Genomic DNA, 20,452 nt, shown 5'->3' on the forward strand with positions numbered 1-20,452 from the left:
TCTAGACAGAATAATGCAATTCACATGAAATTAACATTATTTATAAAGTAGACATAAAACTATGTTTTAATGCAGTTCCTGTTTCTGTATCACTATACAAATAGCAAGTGGAGACAAAAAAATCTTATAAACTACTTTTTGGAGGAAATTTCCCACAAAATCCCTCTAGAAATTACCTCATACAAAAAATGGTGACACGGAGTATACATCATTGAAAATATGTTTTATTTCAAATCCAATGAGGTATAAACCATGCTTATATTGTAATTTTCGTGGAAGTTATATGTGATTTTATCTGCACTAATGAATATGGTAAAATGAACAATACACATAGCATATTTTTTATATAAATATCTTTATTTCTGTAGAAGGAATAATGCGATTTTTATGAAACGTAGAGGGTTTATTAAGTATAAATCAAGCTAACATACAATGTAATTTGTGTGTTTATATACCCAAGGGTACCCGAGCTACAGGTACAAAAATTGTATAAAGTAAAGGGAAATTTGAGGGGAAGTTTCCCGAAAATCCCTCTGTCACGGGAAAACTGAGGGTCATGGAGAAAAACTGATTGCAGATTCGAATTCTACGTGAAAAGTTCTATTAGAATCAGGTATTGTCATTTCTGTGCCAAAATCTGGTTCACTAATGTTATTTTTGAGAAAAATACACAATTGTTATTAATGAAAGTTATCTGCATCCAACACTGGTACATTTGGAGACACTATAAAACACTATAAACACTATAATACACTGAAAAATCACTATGAGAAAACTCGCTATGATATATATATATATATATATATATATATATATATATATATATTAGAGACTTGCACGGGCTGAATTTTTCGGCCCGAGCCCAATCCAGCCCGAACGTAGCTAGGCCCGGCCCAGCCCGAGCCCGAAAGGTTTTGGAGATTTTCGGCCCGAACCCGGCCCGGCCCGATAAGTTTTTTTAAAATTCTTGGCCCAAGCCCGGCCCGGGCCCGATAAATTTTAGAAGTTTTTGGCCCGACCCCGGCCCGATAAATTTTTTAAAAAATTAGCTCGAGTCCCAATCTTTCTCAAAATTTAGTACTAAATTTGACCTAACTAACCGTCAGAAACATTTTCTAAACTCTGATTCACAACCTGACGCTTGCCTCCCGAATGGTACCATTGCCTCCTAGAACTTAGCCTGTCATCGAGAGAACAAAAACTCCATTCCCTGTAAGAAAAATCTAACTTAATTGATTTTCAGCATAAAGTGAAGATGGCAATATTGTTTAGCGACAGGCAAAGCATTCCCACCCCTTCCTGTTATATTTTGAATTCAGTGAAGGTCAAGGTTAGAGCTCAATTTACCGCATAATGCCCGCAATCCTCTATAGTGAAAGCGGAGCCGCTAAGCAACACAAACTGTAAATAGCTAGCGCATTCTTTGTAACGTTTTTCACGGACACACTTCTTCAACGTTTAGTTTTATTCCAATTATCGTTTAACGAAAGTTAATAATTATTAAAGAATTGCAATTGATCGGCCCCAGCCCGGCCCGACCTGAAGAGAAATCAGTGTCGGCCAGCCCAAGCCCGGCCCGGCCCAAAGAAATAACAGTGTCGGCCCGCCCAAGCCCGGCCCGGCCCAAAGAAATAGCAGAGTCGGCCCGCGGGCCGGGCTGGGCTTCGGGCCTCGAGCTGGGCCCGGCCCGTGCAGGTCTCTAATATATATATAGTGGTAATAACACTATCGTTCCATCGCATCTAAGCAGGATCAAAGCAGTCACTATCATTTCCCTCGAAGTGGACAGAAGTGTCATCACTGTCTTTAATACATGTATATTAGTTCACTATTTGTTGGTGTATATGTTTATGTCACAGCCGGTATTTATAGTTCATATCGGTTTATTCTCACGGTCGTAGTAGTAGTAGTAGTAAACGCCGGTGAATTGAGTCCTTCTAATGGTAAAAAAATATGTGGAGTCGATTAGTTAAGTTTTTGTCTTTTAACGGGGCTTTTGAAAGATGAGGCACGAATAAATTATTATTAGATTTAAGAAAAGGATAATTTTTGATGTAGGATTTGGAAAATTTTGTTTTAAAAAGGAAAAAAGTGGAGAATGTGAATTTTTGGTCACTCTGTATAATGGTGTCAAGGGCCCGAATTTGTGAACATCCTGTGTACGGAGAAAAAATGACGTATTAAGCATTCATTTATTTGGTATTGAAGAAGCGATGTTAGAAACAAGAAAGCATTATATTTCAACGAGGACTTCTGAAACTAAAAAAGAAAGAATAAAAATGTTGATCTTGCATTTTGGTAGAAAAACGAAAATACTAATGTACCAAAGCTAAATAACAGAATGAGATACAGCTTATAATTGAAATAAAGAAGTGCGATGTTATGTCAGTGCATGTTCTCTTTTTTCTTTTGTTGTTAGTCCCTCTTTTGTTCCCGGTACGCACTTGGAATTTTGTTAAATTCTTCTTGAATTTGTGCCTCTCACTTCTTAATTTTGTATTCCCTCAATTTGGTCCGCGTAGAATGGCTTCAAGCGGCCGATCGCTATTTCTTGAATTATGTTGCGAAATTTAGGAGGCAATTCCACACGATATAAGTTTGTATTAAGCTTCTCTACAATTCGTGCTGGTAATTCGTAATGAATAGTAGTGTTCAGGTAAACCAGTTTTTCTTGTGGAGTAGTATACTAAAACAATGTCCCCTGGATTATAAGTTGTCTGCCTATGACGTCTGTCATAAAACTGCTTTTGTCTGTTATATGCCTATTCCATGTTATTTTGTACTTTCTTCCTGATGGCTACTAATTTATCTCTGTAAACTTGTATATGTTGTTTAGATTCGAGCGTACATTCTGTCGGGATCCTAGGTCTGTATCCAAATAGTAAGAAACTTGCTGAACATTTGTTCCTTCCTTGTATGTAAGAATTGGTGCCAAAAATAACGTGCAGTAACCATCTCTCTCAATCCGTATGGTGTTCTTGTACAAAAAAATTGAGACAATTTTGTATAATTTTGTTGGTTTCTTCTACTAATTCTATTGAAGCATGATTATATGCGGGTGAGTACTTATACGTGAAATCGTACTTCTGCGCTAAATGTTGCAAACGAGTCGCTCCATGCACTGGATGTTGGTCCCAATACAGCTCTGTAAGTGTTCCGAATTTGAGAATGATATATTCCAAAAATTTCTCTATATTTTCCACATTTACTGCGTCCACTGTTTTTGTAATAACATAATGTGTAACTAATTCTGTGGCTACTAGTAGGTATTTATTTCTTCCTTCTTTACTTGAGAAGGGTCCTAGTTCGTCATATATCCATATTGTTGCTATCTCTCGCACCAGGTGTTGTAGTAGTTCGGCCTGTTTCTTTTGTGGTAGCTTCTTTAAACGTTGGCAGTCTTGACATGTACGTATTCTGTAAGCAAGATAGCTTATGAGATGCGGCATATAAAATTTCTTTATGGCGGTTTTATAGGATTTTGTAAATTCCCAGAAGTGGAGAGCAAAATTCATTGTTATCTGTGGGTATAATAGCTTTTGCTTTGGTAAGTTCTTGAATCTCTTTGTCTACCTCGTCTCCAATATGCAATAGAATAGGTGGAGAACGGTCGTGAAATACAGCAGATTTAGAAATTCTAATTTTATGAACATACCCCCGAAAATATCCGATATCATCAGGAGCATACGTAAAAGCATCCCTGTACTTGAATAATAATTCACAAACTGCTTGTTTTTACTTTTCTTCTAAGTTGGGTTTGTCGTCAAAGAGCTCTTTATTGAAAAGTTTTTCTTTGTGCATTAGGCGTTCTTCAATTTCCTCTTTTGTCTTAAACTGGTATGCTTTTTCTACAAAATTTGATTCTTCTAAGGCGTTAAAAGAAATTTCGTGCCTTTCCTGAAGAACCCCCACTGGTAAATACCTTTTTATATAATGACGCTGTTGGTATTAGGATTTGATATCAAAATTGTCATTTTGCCTGCTTCTATCTTGTGATCGAGGGCATTTAACCTACGTTTCTCGAGTATTCCAGGAAGCAATGATATGTATAAGAATTCCGCGTCAGCTATTTTTCTTTCCTGCTACTTGAATGAATGTATGTGAACGTGGAGGTGAAGTTATTTGCTTAGTCTTGTACAAACAGTTTTGGTCTGTCTGCGATATTATCTGATCACGTGTGAGTTGTAAAAGCTGACAGCGTATTTTCTTTGTGCTCAGCTGGTAGCTGTGGCTTCTTTGGACGTTTAAAGAATGAAATTATATCCCTGTTTAAATCAACAATGGAATGCGAACGTTGGAGGAAGTCAATCCCTGTAATGATCGATATAGACCTTTGAATGATTCGAAATTAATGAGTGAAGGTTGTCTGACCTATTTTAAATTTTATTAGCGCTATTTGATTTAAACAAATATTGTTTCCCGAGATTCCTTTTACTATTGTCTGGAATGATATTAAACTTGTCCCACGGGGTAAGGTATCGGCTGGCCAGAACGATATCGTGTGACCGGTGTCAATTATTGCATTTTGAGGTCCTGATTTTGTTCTAGTTGTTAAATGTTACCGGTTATTTTCATGTTCTAGAGCAATGTTTTCTCTTCTTTCTGCCAATTGTCCTGATTGCTCTTCTATCACAGGAACTTCGTAATTTATACTACTGTGTTTCTTAGTCTCTCTTTGGCCTTCATGTTCCGGATGATGGCTGTCGGCCCACTTGCCAGGGGGCTGCCGTACATTTTTTTTGACGCTTATAACAAACGGATGCACCATGCCCCCGCTTCCGGCATATCGCACATACCAAAATTTGATCTTCCGTGGTGTAGTCTGCTGGCTGTTCTGGGCTTGTCCCCGTTTTTTCTTTCCTCTGTTATTGTTATTTCTCTTCCTATATCCTTGTTGGTTTTTGTGATTTGTCTGTGCTATTACTAGCGACAATTCTGCCATTTTATTGGCGGCCAGGGTGGATAGATCATATTGTGGAGGATTTTGCTCGTGGTGGGGAACGGTCGTGGGTTCTTGGGTCGTGTTCTGATATTCTTTAGGATTAGGTTGAGAAGCTGTTATAGAAGGATTAAATTGTTGTTGATATGTTGGTACATAAATGAGCATTGGTTGTGTGACAGGTTGCGTTTGTACAGTATAGTTATGGTGATATAACTGTTGTACAGGATTCATTATCTTTGGTTCGGTTGGCAATCCATAGGATATATTCTGCGAGTTTGATATGGGATTTTGGCCGTATAGCATGTGCAGTTTTGTGATAGCTCTGCGTGCTCTTTTTTCTCAAAAGGTCATTAGCGGCTTCCAAGGTGTTTAATTTAGTCTGTAGGGCGTCTACTGTTATTAAGGAAATCTTATTAAGGAAATCTCTCTGTAATCCCAAGGATAAATGATGGCTCTTTTGTTCTTCTGTTCCTTTCGGTAATAACTGCCTGATTGCTCGGAGTTTACGTAAAAAAAAAACGAATTTATAGACTCATCTAATCCTTGTTGAACCTCGAATAACTCCTGCTCCGCTTTATACGATGGGACCTTCGGCCTACTTAATGCTACTAATTTAGTTTTTAAAGCTTCATAGGACATCGTTTCGAATTGATTCTGGTTTTTAAGCTTTAATACGAGATCTAGTGCCGTGTCCTGAAGATATATCGGTAAAATTTCCTTCTTCTTAGTTGGTGACCATGTTTGCATGTTTGCCATATGATCGAATAGCATGAAAAATCTGCCCGGGTCCTCGTGCACGTGTCCCGAATACTTTGTCAAATGAGGCATATTAAAAAAATATATTAGATGCATCCTCTGTTATATTTGTATTATTCCCTCCTGACTTACATGTTTCTTTACCTCATCTAGTTTCCGGTATAAATCGCACTCAGGAAAGGTAAAAGAGAAGAAGTGAGTGATAGTGAAACTTAAATGGATTTTGATACTGACCTTATCAGTACCTGCTAAAAAGAGCGCGTTGTACAAACCTCCTGTGCCTATCACCTTGTGATGACTTTAGGTAGAGTCAATAATGGACCGAGACTTTATCCCTTCACCAATTTTATTACAAAATTATGTCTTTTGTCTTTACAAAAGTTCTAACAACAAAGTGTATCTTTAATGACCAAGGTATACAAGTTATAACGTCCTGTACGGGTAACCTCTTAGCTTCATAGCAGCTTCCAGAGTTCTCAAGGATTCTGTTCTAGGAAACATCCGCTCATAGCAGCCCTCACGAGGTATGGTATTTAAGATGATCCCCTTAGCTTCATAGCAGCCTCCAGGGTTTACGATAGGTTACGATCAGTTGGTCGACTGATGCCGGTTGTGCAGCAACACGTGAGTAAAACTGAGACTTGAGTAGTTTCTAAGTTAAAAGTTGTTGCAATGATCTTAAATTCGAAATTTTAGAAGTTGAACAGATGTTTAGGGTTTTTGTTGATAGTATCTCAGGCATACAATTTATCTATGTTTCATCAGAAGAACTGCAGTCAAACAGCAAGAAATTTGAGAGTTGCTACTTTTAAGAGAATTATCAATACCAGATCATATCATAGAGTTGTACCTCTGACGCAAACACAAATCAGATGTTATGACTTGTCACAATCAGATGAATTTCTGATTGCAGTGCTTCAGTTCTTCTACATATAGCATGTTGTCATTTTCACCTAATGATACCGTAATCTGCATTTACGACGAGAAATGGCGGATTGGGAGAACTAAAGACATCAGTCAGGACTATGTTTTTGTTCACTTTTTCCATTCCCATGGTCCAAGAACCTCTTTTAAACTACCTACGAATGACAGGGTGTGGGTGCCGATCACTCCAGAAACTCTTACCCACAGAGTTCACTATTCCTACAGGTCGTACTTACAAAGTCAGTGCCAAACCCTGTACACAAATTATTCAACTCTTTACCTCAATGATGTCTCAGCAGCAGCGCTACAGGCAGAAAAGAGATAACAGAGACCCGTTTCGTTTTTTTGTTTGTTTTTTTTGTATAAGATATGATTCAAAAATTTTGCACATTTTACCAATTTAACATTACTGTCTTGTTATTGTGACTTTTGCTACTAAGTTTATATCTACGCCTCATGACGCTTCATGATATTAAGTCCCAGTAAATAAAGAAAACATAACCCAGAAACCACTCAAGTCTCAGTGATGCAATTTTACCCACTTCTTAATGCAGAGATAATGTATTTTATGCAAATTTCAGATTTTTCACGTGCGTCCTTCCTGAGATATTTAATGGTGAAAATACACGATTTTCGAAAATTCGCAATCTTTAAAAATTTCCAAAAAATCAAGTATATCATTCTCAGATCTGAAACTTGTTTGGGACGTTGTCTATTATCTAGTCTCTATGTAGACAAAAATTGAAGGTGAGTCTCATTTATTTCGTTTCAAAATGTACATTTCAAAACAGACATTTTTAGGTTTCCAACATCAATGTTCAGAGCTTTTCCCCCCGACATTCTAAAGTACGTCTCAGTGTCCACAGAACACAGAATGTCCGTTCCATTATCTTTCATATGGTTTTGGTTTGAACTCATTATCTTTAAAACCTAAAAAGTTACAGCGTTTATCGGAATCCTCAGAAAAGTTCAAAATACGCTCAGGCGCCTATACAAAATCGCCGCTACGACAAAACCTGCGCGGCTAAAAAATAAATGATGCCCTTTTTCAACTCCCAGAATATGGTACAAACTCAAGTGAAAAAATTATTCAAAAACTAAATTTGGTCAGCAACCATCATTGGTCGATTCATTTGGATTGACCCTTAGAGGAGGATGAAAATCAGACCCGAAAAGAACAGACAAGAACAATGGACTAGAAACATTTCAAATGTAGGTATTGAGCAGAGTCGTAGCTAGAGATTTCGGTGCCCCCTACACTCACATCGCTTTTACGCTACGCTGAATTTTTATCAAGCTGCTTGAACAGACCATTGCAACAGCTGAAAGCGATCATTATGTATTCTTTTACAAATAAGAGCTGCTTTCAAGAGGCTTATTTTGGACTTTTAGTTAAACTTAACAAAACTGACTTTGGTTGTATACAGATCCACTTGGAGAACAGTTATGGAAATTTACAACTATTTACATACTATAGTACGTTTGTTTTATCTTGGCACACTTCCCGCCAGTGCACTTGGTTGGCGTTTACAGATTTTCTGCTAGCACTCACGTGAACGTTTTAATCCATTACACGTTTTATTAGCTTTATCGTGCAGGTGAAGTTAGTTGTCAGCCAGCCCATCAGAAGAGGACATTGCTATTTGGCGGGTATTTGAAGTGTGCAAACAAATGTGCTAGAGTGATTTGCTAGTGGCGTGGCGTTTTGCTATTCCCTAGCGTATTGTAACTCTCAACTTAACCATGGCATGGCAAGAACGTGTTGCAGATAGATCCATCCTTTAGGCGGGAAACGTGCGAAGACAAAACAAACGTACTCTAACGATAAGAAATGAAATTTCTGTATATTAGAAACTGTGTGCTTTTAAAATGTTTGAAATCGGTGACAGCATTAATTTCCGGGAATAATTGTAAACTTTTGTAATTTTATTCTGTACGTGATGACACAGATAGCATTTTAATTTCGATTCTTTTACGGTAAATAGTATTTTGTGAAATGTAACGGTAATTCAGAAGAAGCCTTCTTTGCGAACTTCTCAATGTTGATCCATAGGGGTGAAGAATATGTTTAATGCTTTTATTTATAATCCAAAATATAGTTTGACTACTACATATGTTTGAAATTATAGAAATTAAACTATAATGAACGAAAGTTGTGAATTTAAGGTTACTTATTATCAAATAACATATTAGAAATATACTAACACCCATATACTATGTCAATGAAATTTTTAAAAAATCACTGGTAGTGATTCGTCTTTGAAAAAGACGAAACTCGTAGGATTAAGTTCTGACTCCTTAAACCCTATCCTGCAACTGCTTCAAGTTCGAAAATGTTATTACTATATTCCCATTGTTTACGTTCATTTTTAATATTCCCGCAAAAATAGCAGCTTGCGTGTGTCCCTTCTCTTCTGTCATTTTCATACCTTCATTCTCAACGCCGTGATTAATCCGATTGGGTAGAAAAGCGTTATTAACTAAGCAAATTAATCACCATCAAAACGCCGAACACGTATTTCAGAGTTTGACCGTTTATGATTTTGAAAACGCTCCTGCATGTACTATAAGTCTTTACTTGGTACCTTGTATACCACATCGTCATTAACAAATAATATATAATAATTTTCTTTAAATAAGAGTAAAAACTTGTGACTTATAGAAACGTTCAGGTTACGAGCGAAGCGAGCATGAAAACTTTTACCAAATCTATTTCTTTGCAAAGCGACAACAATATTGATCTAATAGAGCGCCAATATCTTTTCGGGGCGATGCATCGTTTACTCATTTCCAACATTTTACCTTTCTTCTTGCTCGTTCGGCGCTCTCTTGCTATCAGCGCCCGGAGCGTCCCGCTCGTTCCCCCCTGGCTACGGCTCTGGGTATTGCGAATAGTAAATTTTCTGATTAAACGAAAAATCAACTACCAAATGTTACAGAGACTTGGGGAAAGAATGTATTACTTGAGATGATATTAAAGAGGAAAAGCTTATTAGAACATTATTTGAAAATAAATAGTATTCTAGTAATGTGATAAAAAGAGACGACGGCACATAAAGGATAAAAAGAAAGAATATTGAAGTTTATAAAATTTACGATAGTTGATCGAAATTTATGAAATGTATTATTCGTACGTGGAAGAGAATAAAATAGTTAGAAAACTATCATGCATGACTTTTTGTTTTTAAATTTTGTGACAAGTGACAGGAGTCGATTATACAGATCATGCATGACTTTTTGTTTTTAAATTTTCTGACAAGTGAGTCGATTATACAGTTATAGTGATAGTGAAATTTGCTTACAAAGATACTGTCGTACGATTACAAAGATACTGTCGTCGATTATACAGTGATAATGATAGTGATAGTGAAATTTGTTTACAAGATACTGTCGTACATTTTCTCATATTACAAAAATGCAATCTTAAAGTTTTACGTCTCACGTCTATGCCGGCTAGGCTAAAGGAGATGGTGAGAAATGAATGAAATGGTGGAATGAAGAAAGTGGGAAGGAAAAAACGGGAGGACCCCGAGAAGACCCACGCACACGGTATTTGTCCACCACAAAGTTCACTTGGCGCGAGCTGGAATCGAACCAAGAACCCTATGCACCAGGGGTAAACGCTCTACCACTGAGCCACCGCAGCCCTTATTCATATTACAATAAATAATAGTAAAAATACGTTAGGATGAGTAAATTATAATATCCCACGTGTATTGTGTAAAAAGAACATTTTACGCTTATGTTTATAAACACCACTGCATGGTTTTGTGTGAAGATACTATGCACCACATGGATTCACTACAACCAGCAGACGACGGACTTCTGGTTCCTTCCACGAAGCAAACGATGTTATCGGAGCAGCAGCGCCACCGTCGTCTGGGATCTATAAATTCTGCAGCCGACAGCGGATCAGTATCAGTTCACTGGTGTCCCTCCTATTGCCTGCATCAGAACATTAGGAGTAACCTAACCCCAAGCCTCTAGTCTTCTTCGGGACTTTTGGCTTTTCCTTTCACCTGGCTTAGCTTGCTTCGGGGCTCTGTCGAGAATCCTACACCCAATTGCTTAGCCTGCTACGGGGCTCTGTAATCACTAACTCCCTCACTGTTTGCCACGGAGCTTTGGAGAATCCTTCGCCACTCTGCCTAGCCTGCCACGGGGCTTTGTGGAGATCCTGTCTGCGACCTCTTGGTCAAAGACGAACTGTTTCTAATCTCACAAGTATAGAGAAGAATATTTTTGTAGTATTTCTGTAAAATACTGCTTTTAGTGAATTTTATAATAAAAAGCCGGTAGTGGAAGTCGATTCCGGACACTCTTTTTATTACCTCGCTCTACCTACATGCTATATGGCACAGAGTTTTACAAAATATTCCTGTCCCAGATGGAGAATGCGAGTGAAGGAAAAACGATAGAAAAAACAACAGGAATAAGGATTCGAACAAAGTACTTCATTATAATAATTTTGCATTAATTGTAGTAGTGCATCAACACCTTATTGACCAAGCAGTCGCAGATTGCGTTTCAAATGTGTGAACATTTTTTAAAAAGATTAGGTAGCCGTCTTTTTACAAATTCGGATCCACAGACGTTTAAATGCTGTCACATCAATGTGGTTCGCACTTAATTTCATGAATTCCAGTTTGCAGATGCACTGAGGCAATTTGAAGGATTGGTTTACTGCGACACAATCTTCTGGTCTAACAGATATGCCTGGAAAAACTTGGTTTAATGATCTGTGGTTTAATGAATGGCCTCTTAAGACATTGTTTAAGTAGATGTTCCCAATCCAACTTCATAACGACAGGTTCACTAAGGTCCCCATCATGATCTACTTCTTTCCAGATCAAGAGTTCCGTTTGAAATTTTCAATATAGTGGAGGACAGGGATGTTCACTCCAGGAATGTCATTCCAAACTGTCTGCAAATAATCTAACTGGGATCATAGGGAACACATGCTTCATCATCCAATAACCAATTTTTCACCATCCGATTTCAAAAGTATTTTGTGCAGTTTATACCAGTCTTCATCTTTAAGGGTGATTACTTTGTATAATGGGGCACTACACTTTATTCTTATCACAGTATGAAGTTTTCGTTTCATTCCGATGCTTGATTGACTGACGTTAATTTGCGTAGCTGCATGTCGAGTTGAGAGACGTAGATTGTGGATTATCTTCCTTACAATTTCATCACATTTCTGTGGATTATCTTCTCAGGCTTTGAACCACTCGACTGTTTGCATTCAACACTACCAGCTTGGTTGATGAATTATGTGGTGTTTTGCTGCAGAAAATTTCTTGTGGCCCTGTGATACTTATGATGGGCAAGGAAAAAAATGATGATGACATTCCTTTTCAGTTGATTCGTTGCTGTTTTCATTGTACAGTTCGTAGCATAGAAAATGTTACAAAAAGTTTAGTTCCAAATTACCAACCAACAATTGCGCCATGTGCTTATGCATTCAGTGACACACATCTCGATCAACTATTTGCTTTTGGTATTCTATCCAACTTTCCTCCCCCTATATTTGTGTAAAGCAGTCTGTAAGATGTAATACACTCTTTCCATTCAGACGGAAGAAACATGAGCCGTGTTTACAAGCTTTATATCTCTAAACCCGTTTTCATTCGTTTCTTCTTAAATGCCTTTATAGAGCCTGAATAAAAGTCACAAAATGTTTCCATACATTCATAAACACCTGTATTTGCATTCTTTCCCTTCTTGAAAGACTGCATATCACATCTCGCTTCATGTTGATTCAAATTTCACGCTAAAATTCAAAATTTCCGCCAACATATTAAAATATTGCTTACGTATATTCTTGACATATTTTTCGGTGATAGAATTGATACGAGGTGAATAATTTAATTCACCGAGCTATATATTTGCACTCCAGAGAACATTAGATTTTTTCATAATTCCCAAATTTCAGGTGGGCCAAGACACTTTCCTCCCAAAATTGAAGATGAATACATGAAAGCACCCTTGTTTTATGAAAAGGAATTGTCCCACGTATCCAGAAGCGTTCAACTGACTCGTACATATCCACGGAATACACTGCGTTCGTCATTTCTCTCTTGCACACACGACACTCCAATCGTAGCAGTGTTGCCAGTTCGAATTAAATGACTCTCGTACAATAATGCTTTATCAAACATGATATAATAGTTGTAATACCTTCTGATTTTGATTTTTTTTTTTGCAATTTTTTTTTTACCCGTAGAAGGGGACAAGCAAACCCAACCAAGTTTACAAAATTTATTATTCTGTAACATTTCTAAAATTTGCTCTTTGACAACTCCAAAATTTATGAGGTGGGCAAATGCACTCCAGGAATTTAAGATGGGAAAGAAAATGAACTCCTATACTCGTCCATATAACCATATATCGAGTTATAAAGCCTCATCAAAAAAGATAAATCAGAAACCTGCAGAGAAAAGCGTAACAAATAATTCAGGAACTTAAACTAGGTATTAAACTAATGCCACACCTGGAATATAGTCCTGTTCTACCCCCTTCTGGCTACTACCTGTTTCGGTCTAAGGCGCATTTTCTGAAATCACGATGCTTCACCAACCAGCAGAAGATGGAGACAGCAGAGCTGACTTCTTGGTCTCTAAGGAGAAGACGTGGTTTCGACGTCGAATCGAGGATAGGGGCTGCAGACAGTCCAGCACGAGGGGCTACACTTTTAACGTTAGTCACAGTCCATTTGATACAACTTGTCCTTTTTGACAGTTTCTTTCCTCTGTTTTTCCTTCCTGCACGTGGTCATAACAATCAGGCAAGGAAGAACTGTTTCTATGGCAACAGCACGTTCAGCCAGTTATAGTGGCTGATTTCTTCTGGTCTGCAATGATAAACATTCAATCCTTTCTGCAAGTTCCCAATTTGAATATAAAAAACGTACATTGTTTTAGTCGAAAGTCAACTTACTGGTTCTTGAGAGCATTCTTTTTACTTCTCTTTTGCGTCATTTAATTTTATAAAACTGAAACTTACTTGCAGTGAATAATTTCGTGTTTCAGTAACCGACGCAAATGCTGGCAACATGGCATTGATCACCACGTGCGCGCAGAGAGCTGTCAGAAAGGACAAGTAGTATCAATTGCAGTATAATAAACGTATTTTTATCCCAGAATATTGCAAGACTTGTGATTGATCCTTGTGCATCGTATGATGAGCGTGGAAATGTATAATCTCCAGTGAACATATTTGGCTAATCTGCTTTTCTTCATCTCACGTGGTTTTCGTCTGGAGCTTAACGCAGGTTGAAGAAACCTCCTGGTACACAGAATTCCACCGAATAGATACTAAGTTAATTCATATCTTTCTGTAGATTTAATGTATTATGCGACGTAGAGAACAGTACTTTAATAAAATAGTGTGTACGCATTTGACTTAAAAATATGTAAAGACATTTGTAATATTAGTAAACAGTATTATCCCAATTTATTTTCGCAGGCAGGTTGCTTTAGCTGACCTGGTCATTCTAAATAAAGTGGACCTAGTATCACCCGATGATCTTACAGAACTACGTAATGAAGTTAGGTAAGTTTAGAGTGATATTCCAAGTTAAGAATATATAAGGTATTTTGCAAGATATTAGTAAGTATCGATGAATTGTTTTTGATGTGTTATTTAACTCAAAATTCTATTTATAAATCTGTAGTCCCTCAAAAGGAGTGCCTATGCTTGAAATATTTTAATATACTATCAGTGATACAATTTCAAATGTTACACGTTCCTTTGAGCAGAAAGTTATTTCAAAATAGCGAAGGCAGTCTGCAAGGCTGTTTTGAATAGTTTGGCGTAACTTAGCTGTATTTGTTCTAGTGCTGAGAATAATGTCTTAGCAATGTACTGTCTAATCGGCTGTAATCATTGTAAGTGAAAAATACCAAAAAAGTGACTCATGTTGTAAATTACATTATGATTTAATCAACCAAATCGGAGCGCATGGCGGCATTATATATCCAGTCTTCTATATGTGGGGAAAAGAATGTTCGAAACCTGTATGCGTATACCGTATCCATAATCAACTATGTTATAACGAGAAATATGACTTAGGTAAAAGTTCTTTTTATTGTCTTCTTGTACACCGAATTATTAATCAAATATTTACTCGTACCTAATTTTAAACCGAATACAGATTTGAACAAGCAAGAATTTCTCAATATATAAAATTCAAGTCACCGTAAGAAATAGTTGAACAGTTTGGTTTAAGTGAATAATTTATGAATCAGTGGTTCGTAAGTTCAAATTGTCTGTTTTGTTCATCTTTCATGTGCTTCTAAACTAGTCAAGGAAAATTTTGGGTACTTTTATTTCATAAGTTCTAACTCGAAAGGGAACCGGAAACGTGTGTGTTTCTAAAAGTCAATTGTTCACAGGTGATTCAAGAAATTTCTCTCTGGTTGCAAAAATCTCGCGGATCAGCCAGGCCGGATAAGGAGAAAACCACGGGTTCCGAGACCGTGCGCCAAGTCATAAAATCAAATTCAGCAACTAGTATTTGGTGGTTATGAAGCTACATCGCTCAATTGCTTCATTGATTGGGAATCTAGTGGAAACGTCAGTGGCGGAACTATTTGACCCCGTAACAAAAAGACCAGTTACCAATACGTATAGCTAATAAATACCTTCTAAAATATAAAGGGAACCAAAAAGTTCTGTTGCTTTTTCACCCACTACCTTCGAACATTGAGATGTCACCTAACACGTATCTGGGAGATCAAAAGTAGTCCCCATCAGCATCGACGACCTTCTGCCAACGTTCTGGAATGCCATGGTTTCCATCGCGGTAGAACTTGGTGGGCCGTGACGCAAAGAAGGTTTCAAGTGCATTTTGCACCTCTATTAGGGATTTGAACCGGCGTCCTCTAAGGTGATTGTCCGGGGAATGGAACAGGTGACAATTTATCGGTGCAATGTCGGAGAGTATGACGGATAAAATAGTATTTCCAATCCAAGGTGTAGAATGGTTTCTTGGGTCATCCTAGCTACGTGGGGCTTAGCGTTGCCCTGTAAGAGAATATCGCTTTGCGATTCAGAACAATCAGAGTTTTGAGTTTTTCTTGAATACTGTTCAACTGCTGACAGTACACAGTTGCATTGATGCTATGACCAGCTGGTAGCAGTTCTCGATGCACGATGCCGCGAGCAATCCACCAAGCATATAGGAGGACCTTCTTCCGATGCAGTGCTGATTTCGGCTGTTTTGGAATCGGTTCATGGGATCCTAACCAGTGATGACGGCGCCATGGAGCTTCATACAGGACCCACTCCTCATTACATGTCAACACCATATCTACAAATGTCTCGTTCCTCAGACGAGACAGCAAAGAGACACAGGTGTCAGGACGCATTGCCTTCTGGCCCAGAGTCAAATCATGTAGGACCATCGACCCAACTTGGAGTGCTTCCCAAGTTGATGGAGGTACTGCCGAATGGTTTCTGCACTTACTGAATTGTAGTTTCAATTCCTCACATGTCTAGCTTCTGTTAGCCTCGATTGCTGCATGAAGATTTTCATTTTGTACATGTGTTGATTTTCCGGCTCGTGCTGCGTCTTCGAGAGTTTCGTCACCGTCCTTAAGCTTCCTAAACCACCACTGTACTGTCCGCGTAGTCACTACACCCTCACCGAAGGCCTGGGCTGCAGCGTCGTTTGACCCCAGTTTGAACTCGTGCAGCATGCACGGCCTTATGACGCTCCATGGAGTTCCCATGTACAGCCTGTCCTTATGCAAGTTCACGGTGTAACTGAACTGCTACAATCAGATAGTATGTTGGATCAACACACACTAACAACAGACCTTCGCCTTATCTACATTCGCATTCAACTCAGGGTGTGAGGGCCAATGGGACACAAACATGCACAAAATGCGACAGAACTTTGTTGGTTACCTTTATAAAAAAATCCATGAACTAAATTTGACTTCAAGGCGAGAGATCTGAGTTTGATTTCCAGCGAAGGCTTATGTAATTCGTATTTTATGTTAAGCTGTAGTGGGTCCACATGTCTTATAGCCTTATTGCTGAAATAGACGCCAAACACTGATCCAACCAACCAAAACGTTGACTTCTAAAACCTGAAGAAAAATCATAAAAGTTCGATCAAAATTTAATAATATATATATATAGATATATAGATAGATAGATATCAAAGAGAAAAAGTTAAACAGGTAATGAAAAAGCTAAAAAAAATATAGTAAATTATAAAATAAATAACAAGAAGAACACCTAAAACAGTAATAATATTTCAAAAGTGGTATAGAGTAACAAGCATCAACCTTCTTAAGCGTCACGGAGAAAGTTAAAGGCTAGGTACGTTAATTATTTCAACTAGACGAAGCGAGAAACAGCGGTTCTCTCAAAGCCAGATTAAGGCTATTAGTCAGTGTTAAACGTTCTCTGAGGTTTGTATACTTCGGACTTCTACAATAATCTACTGAATACTCAGTAGGACCATACATTCTTGGGAATAGACATAGTAAATGGAAATGTGTGAAATGCGAGCCTCTGGTACATGAGCGCTACAGGATATCTGCAACTCTGCGACTAGCACGCAAGCACACCTGCAAATTTTCCAAATAAATTTATGCACCTCTGATTATAATTTGCTTTTCTAAGAAAGCGCATTAGATGGAAAAATACTACAAAGATAGGAGAACGGGAGATAGTGCCACATCTGCTAACACCGCGCCGTGAACTTGGCTGCTGTTTTTACACACTCATTTAACCAATTGCCGAGATGGCCGGCACCAGAAGAAAACGATGATCTGGCGGTGTTATAGTAATGGCATATCACAACCATGTCGTACACGATGACGTATTTTTCATGCTTTTAATAACACTTTAGGAGTGAGTGCAGATAAGCACTTGGCGCAGCGAAAGGTGTGATGCATGTTCGAAACAACCTTAACTGTTGTTAGATCCATAGTAAATACTTAACATAGGCAATGCAGACTAAATTGTGAGCTATTGTGACGAAGGGACAACCAACGAAATTCGATTGTTTAGAACCTTCGTGTACAAAACCTAGTATCGCGGCATTGTTCTAGCAACGCTCAAACTTTTTATGATATTCCTGTATGTTGTTTCACGTTTGACGACAACCGAAGATCATGCCTTCGCAGAGGTTTGGGGCACAAACCTGTAGCAAATTTGTTTCGGAAAGCATTTTCATTTGGACCAACGTACCATGGATGTGTAGCTCGAGGACGTGCTGCATACCGATTTAAATCTGGCCACCATGCAGAGCAAAGCTATTTGAATGCCCGGTAACATAACACACATATGCTGTACAATTTCGGAGAAGACATTACAATGATAGACTATCTTTATAAAACCTATCAACGGATCTGTTGCGCAAAGCACCAGTAGCAGCGGAGTTTACACATGAGGGACAATGTGAAGTTCTTTAAACAAAGACGAATCAGCAGATGTGTAAGCAGTGTAACCGTGCCTTAACTTGGATCAGATAAGACAACTACATAATTGTACACAACAATACGATTTTTGCGCTATAGGAAAATGTACTAGTTTCACTAGAATTCGATTTTGGTCCATTGTGCTGTGCTACAAACCAGGGATACAAATCCGCATTGGTTAGGAGCTCATATTAATATTAGGTCCCTGCTTCGTAACCACAACGCTGCATAAGGACATAAAACAGAAAATCAGAAGAATTCAAGCTCAGTCACTGCTTGTAAACTGATTTAATGGCTCATACTGAGGCCAGTCCTAGGCGCATCCTTAATTAAAAGTTTTATTCTTGTATTAATTATACCTATTTTAAATATGTTATATATATATATATATATATATATATATATATATATATATATATATATATATATATATATATATAGTGTAACTTATGTAGTGCGGTCAAATACACTTGGGATTTTAGAAATGACTGCTGCAACAATATTAACTCGGGCAACGACTTCCTCGGCTTTCGTGACCGGTATTGCATACAGAAAGCGTTTCATGCTCCCAGAAAAAGTCAAAGGGTATGAGGTTGGGTGAGCAAGGAGGTCATAACACAGACACTTGTCTCCCAATCGAATGATTTGGGAATGTTTTATTTAGGTAAGTCTGTATGTTCTTTTCTAACTGGCAGATGCACTCTCATGCTGAAACCACATCTGTCTTATGCTCAAGGGCTCATGGTCTAACAATTTTGTAAGAAGATTACGTGAAAATAAAAATAAGTATCCTTACACAAGTGGGCCAGTAATAAGTGGCGCTCTATCACAAAATTATCCACTATAACGTACCGAACGCTAACACTAAATCTATGCTGCTGATCGTTCATTGGAGTTGCATGTGGATTTTCCACATCTCACGCAAGGCTACTGCTAGTTTCAGGACGGCCTATGATTGTTCACAGTACGTTGTCTTCAAATTCAACTGTCCAAATGGTGCGATCTCCTCCAATTTCTCGTGGGGAAGATTAAAGAGACCCTATCAATCATAGACGAATATGGAGACGAAAAAATAAGGGAAAGTTACTCTCCTTTGAGGGGAATAGTCACGATATGAACGCCTCGTGTCTCGGCTATTAACCCTTGCCTCTCCATAAATGAGTTTTATATCTGCCAGCTAGTGGATAGGATAATCTGCCACTGCGCAGACATGTACAGATAAATACAATAAATTTTACTTGAGCACAAAAATCTATTTTGACATGACTGTGATCACCTGGACACATCTCTGTGCCATTTAGCACAACACTTTCTGTCCTGTTACACAAGACTCACACACGTATCACCAGAGCATTACACTACGTGTATCACACACAAGTTGCATAAGTATCCACAAGAACACAGCCACGCTAATTGACGTCATTCCACAAGAAAACTGCAAAACACCCTTTTTGGAGGCACTCTTGATTGGCTCACAAAGGACAAGTACTTCCATTTTGTGCAGCCAAAGCATCATGCTCTTAGTGGAAGTACTATGAGATGCTACGTGTACGTAAAATGCCACTTTCTCTTTTCCCCGTGGATGTATGCCTTCCAGCTCTATGGTACACATTAGAACTCAAAGGACTCCCGTCCCCATTTGTTCGAAGTGATTCCACCAATCTTTCATCTAGAAAATTTTCTCCTGCAGTGACATAATCAAAATTAAGTGGGCTACGCTAGGTAACTACTATTTTGGTATATTTTCAACAGCAATTTACTTTACTTTTTTGTAGCTCAAGGGTAAGGAGCGTTTATCCAACTCGAAGTCAAAGTGACAGCCTATCGAAAGTATCCGTGGAAAATAAATGAGGTTTAATTGTGATTTATTGGTGAGAAAGCTGTCTATTCTTGGCTTCATGCATGTTCTGAACAAGTTGGGGAACATGGTGTGATCTAGAGGCGCTGGCCAGCGCTGAGGGGCGTGTGTGGTGTTGTCTTTCTTTCATCGCTTAGAACGTTGTGGTGCGGTGCTTTGCTTTCATCGTGTAGTGCCTTGTCCTTTATTTTTGTTTACAGAAGATCCAAGAGGCAACGTGTAATTTTGGTCCATAACGTATTATGTACATTTCAGCAGAAAATTTTTATATCAGTTATTAGTCGTTAAAATTCGAATTCAACAATCAAACATATTTTTTACAAATCCTAAACAATGTGAAAACAATAGAAAATAAATCTATAAATGCAAACTGTTCACAAGCTTTATCCATCTTATTCAAAAATGAAATTTATTGTTCTCAATGCCAAAAAAAAAAAAAAAAAAAAAATCCCGACAAACAAAGGATACAACTTACACAAGACTAGAAAACACGCTACGCAGGAACAACACTCAACTGCGGAAGACTTTACA

The 20,452-nt window shown here is 38.1% G+C and overlaps 1 protein-coding gene across 5 annotated transcripts in view; it reads left to right on the forward strand.

Annotated features, from left to right (window-relative positions):
• Positions 1 to 20,452, forward strand: part of LOC145673470 (zinc-regulated GTPase metalloprotein activator 1-like) — a 999,800-nt gene that overhangs the window by 313,597 nt on the left and 665,751 nt on the right. For all 5 annotated transcript variants that reach the window (XM_081743197.1, XM_081743195.1, XM_081743196.1 and 2 more), the window contains exon 8: positions 14,093 to 14,179. In XM_081743197.1, the coding sequence (XP_081599323.1) occupies positions 14,093 to 14,179 (87 nt within the window). The remainder of the gene's footprint in view (positions 1 to 14,092; positions 14,180 to 20,452) is intronic.

This window comes from Thermobia domestica, chromosome 16, assembly GCF_964235325.1.
Source record: "Thermobia domestica chromosome 16, izTheDome1.hap1.1, whole genome shotgun sequence".
Classification (NCBI taxonomy): Eukaryota; Metazoa; Arthropoda; class Insecta; order Zygentoma; family Lepismatidae; genus Thermobia; species Thermobia domestica.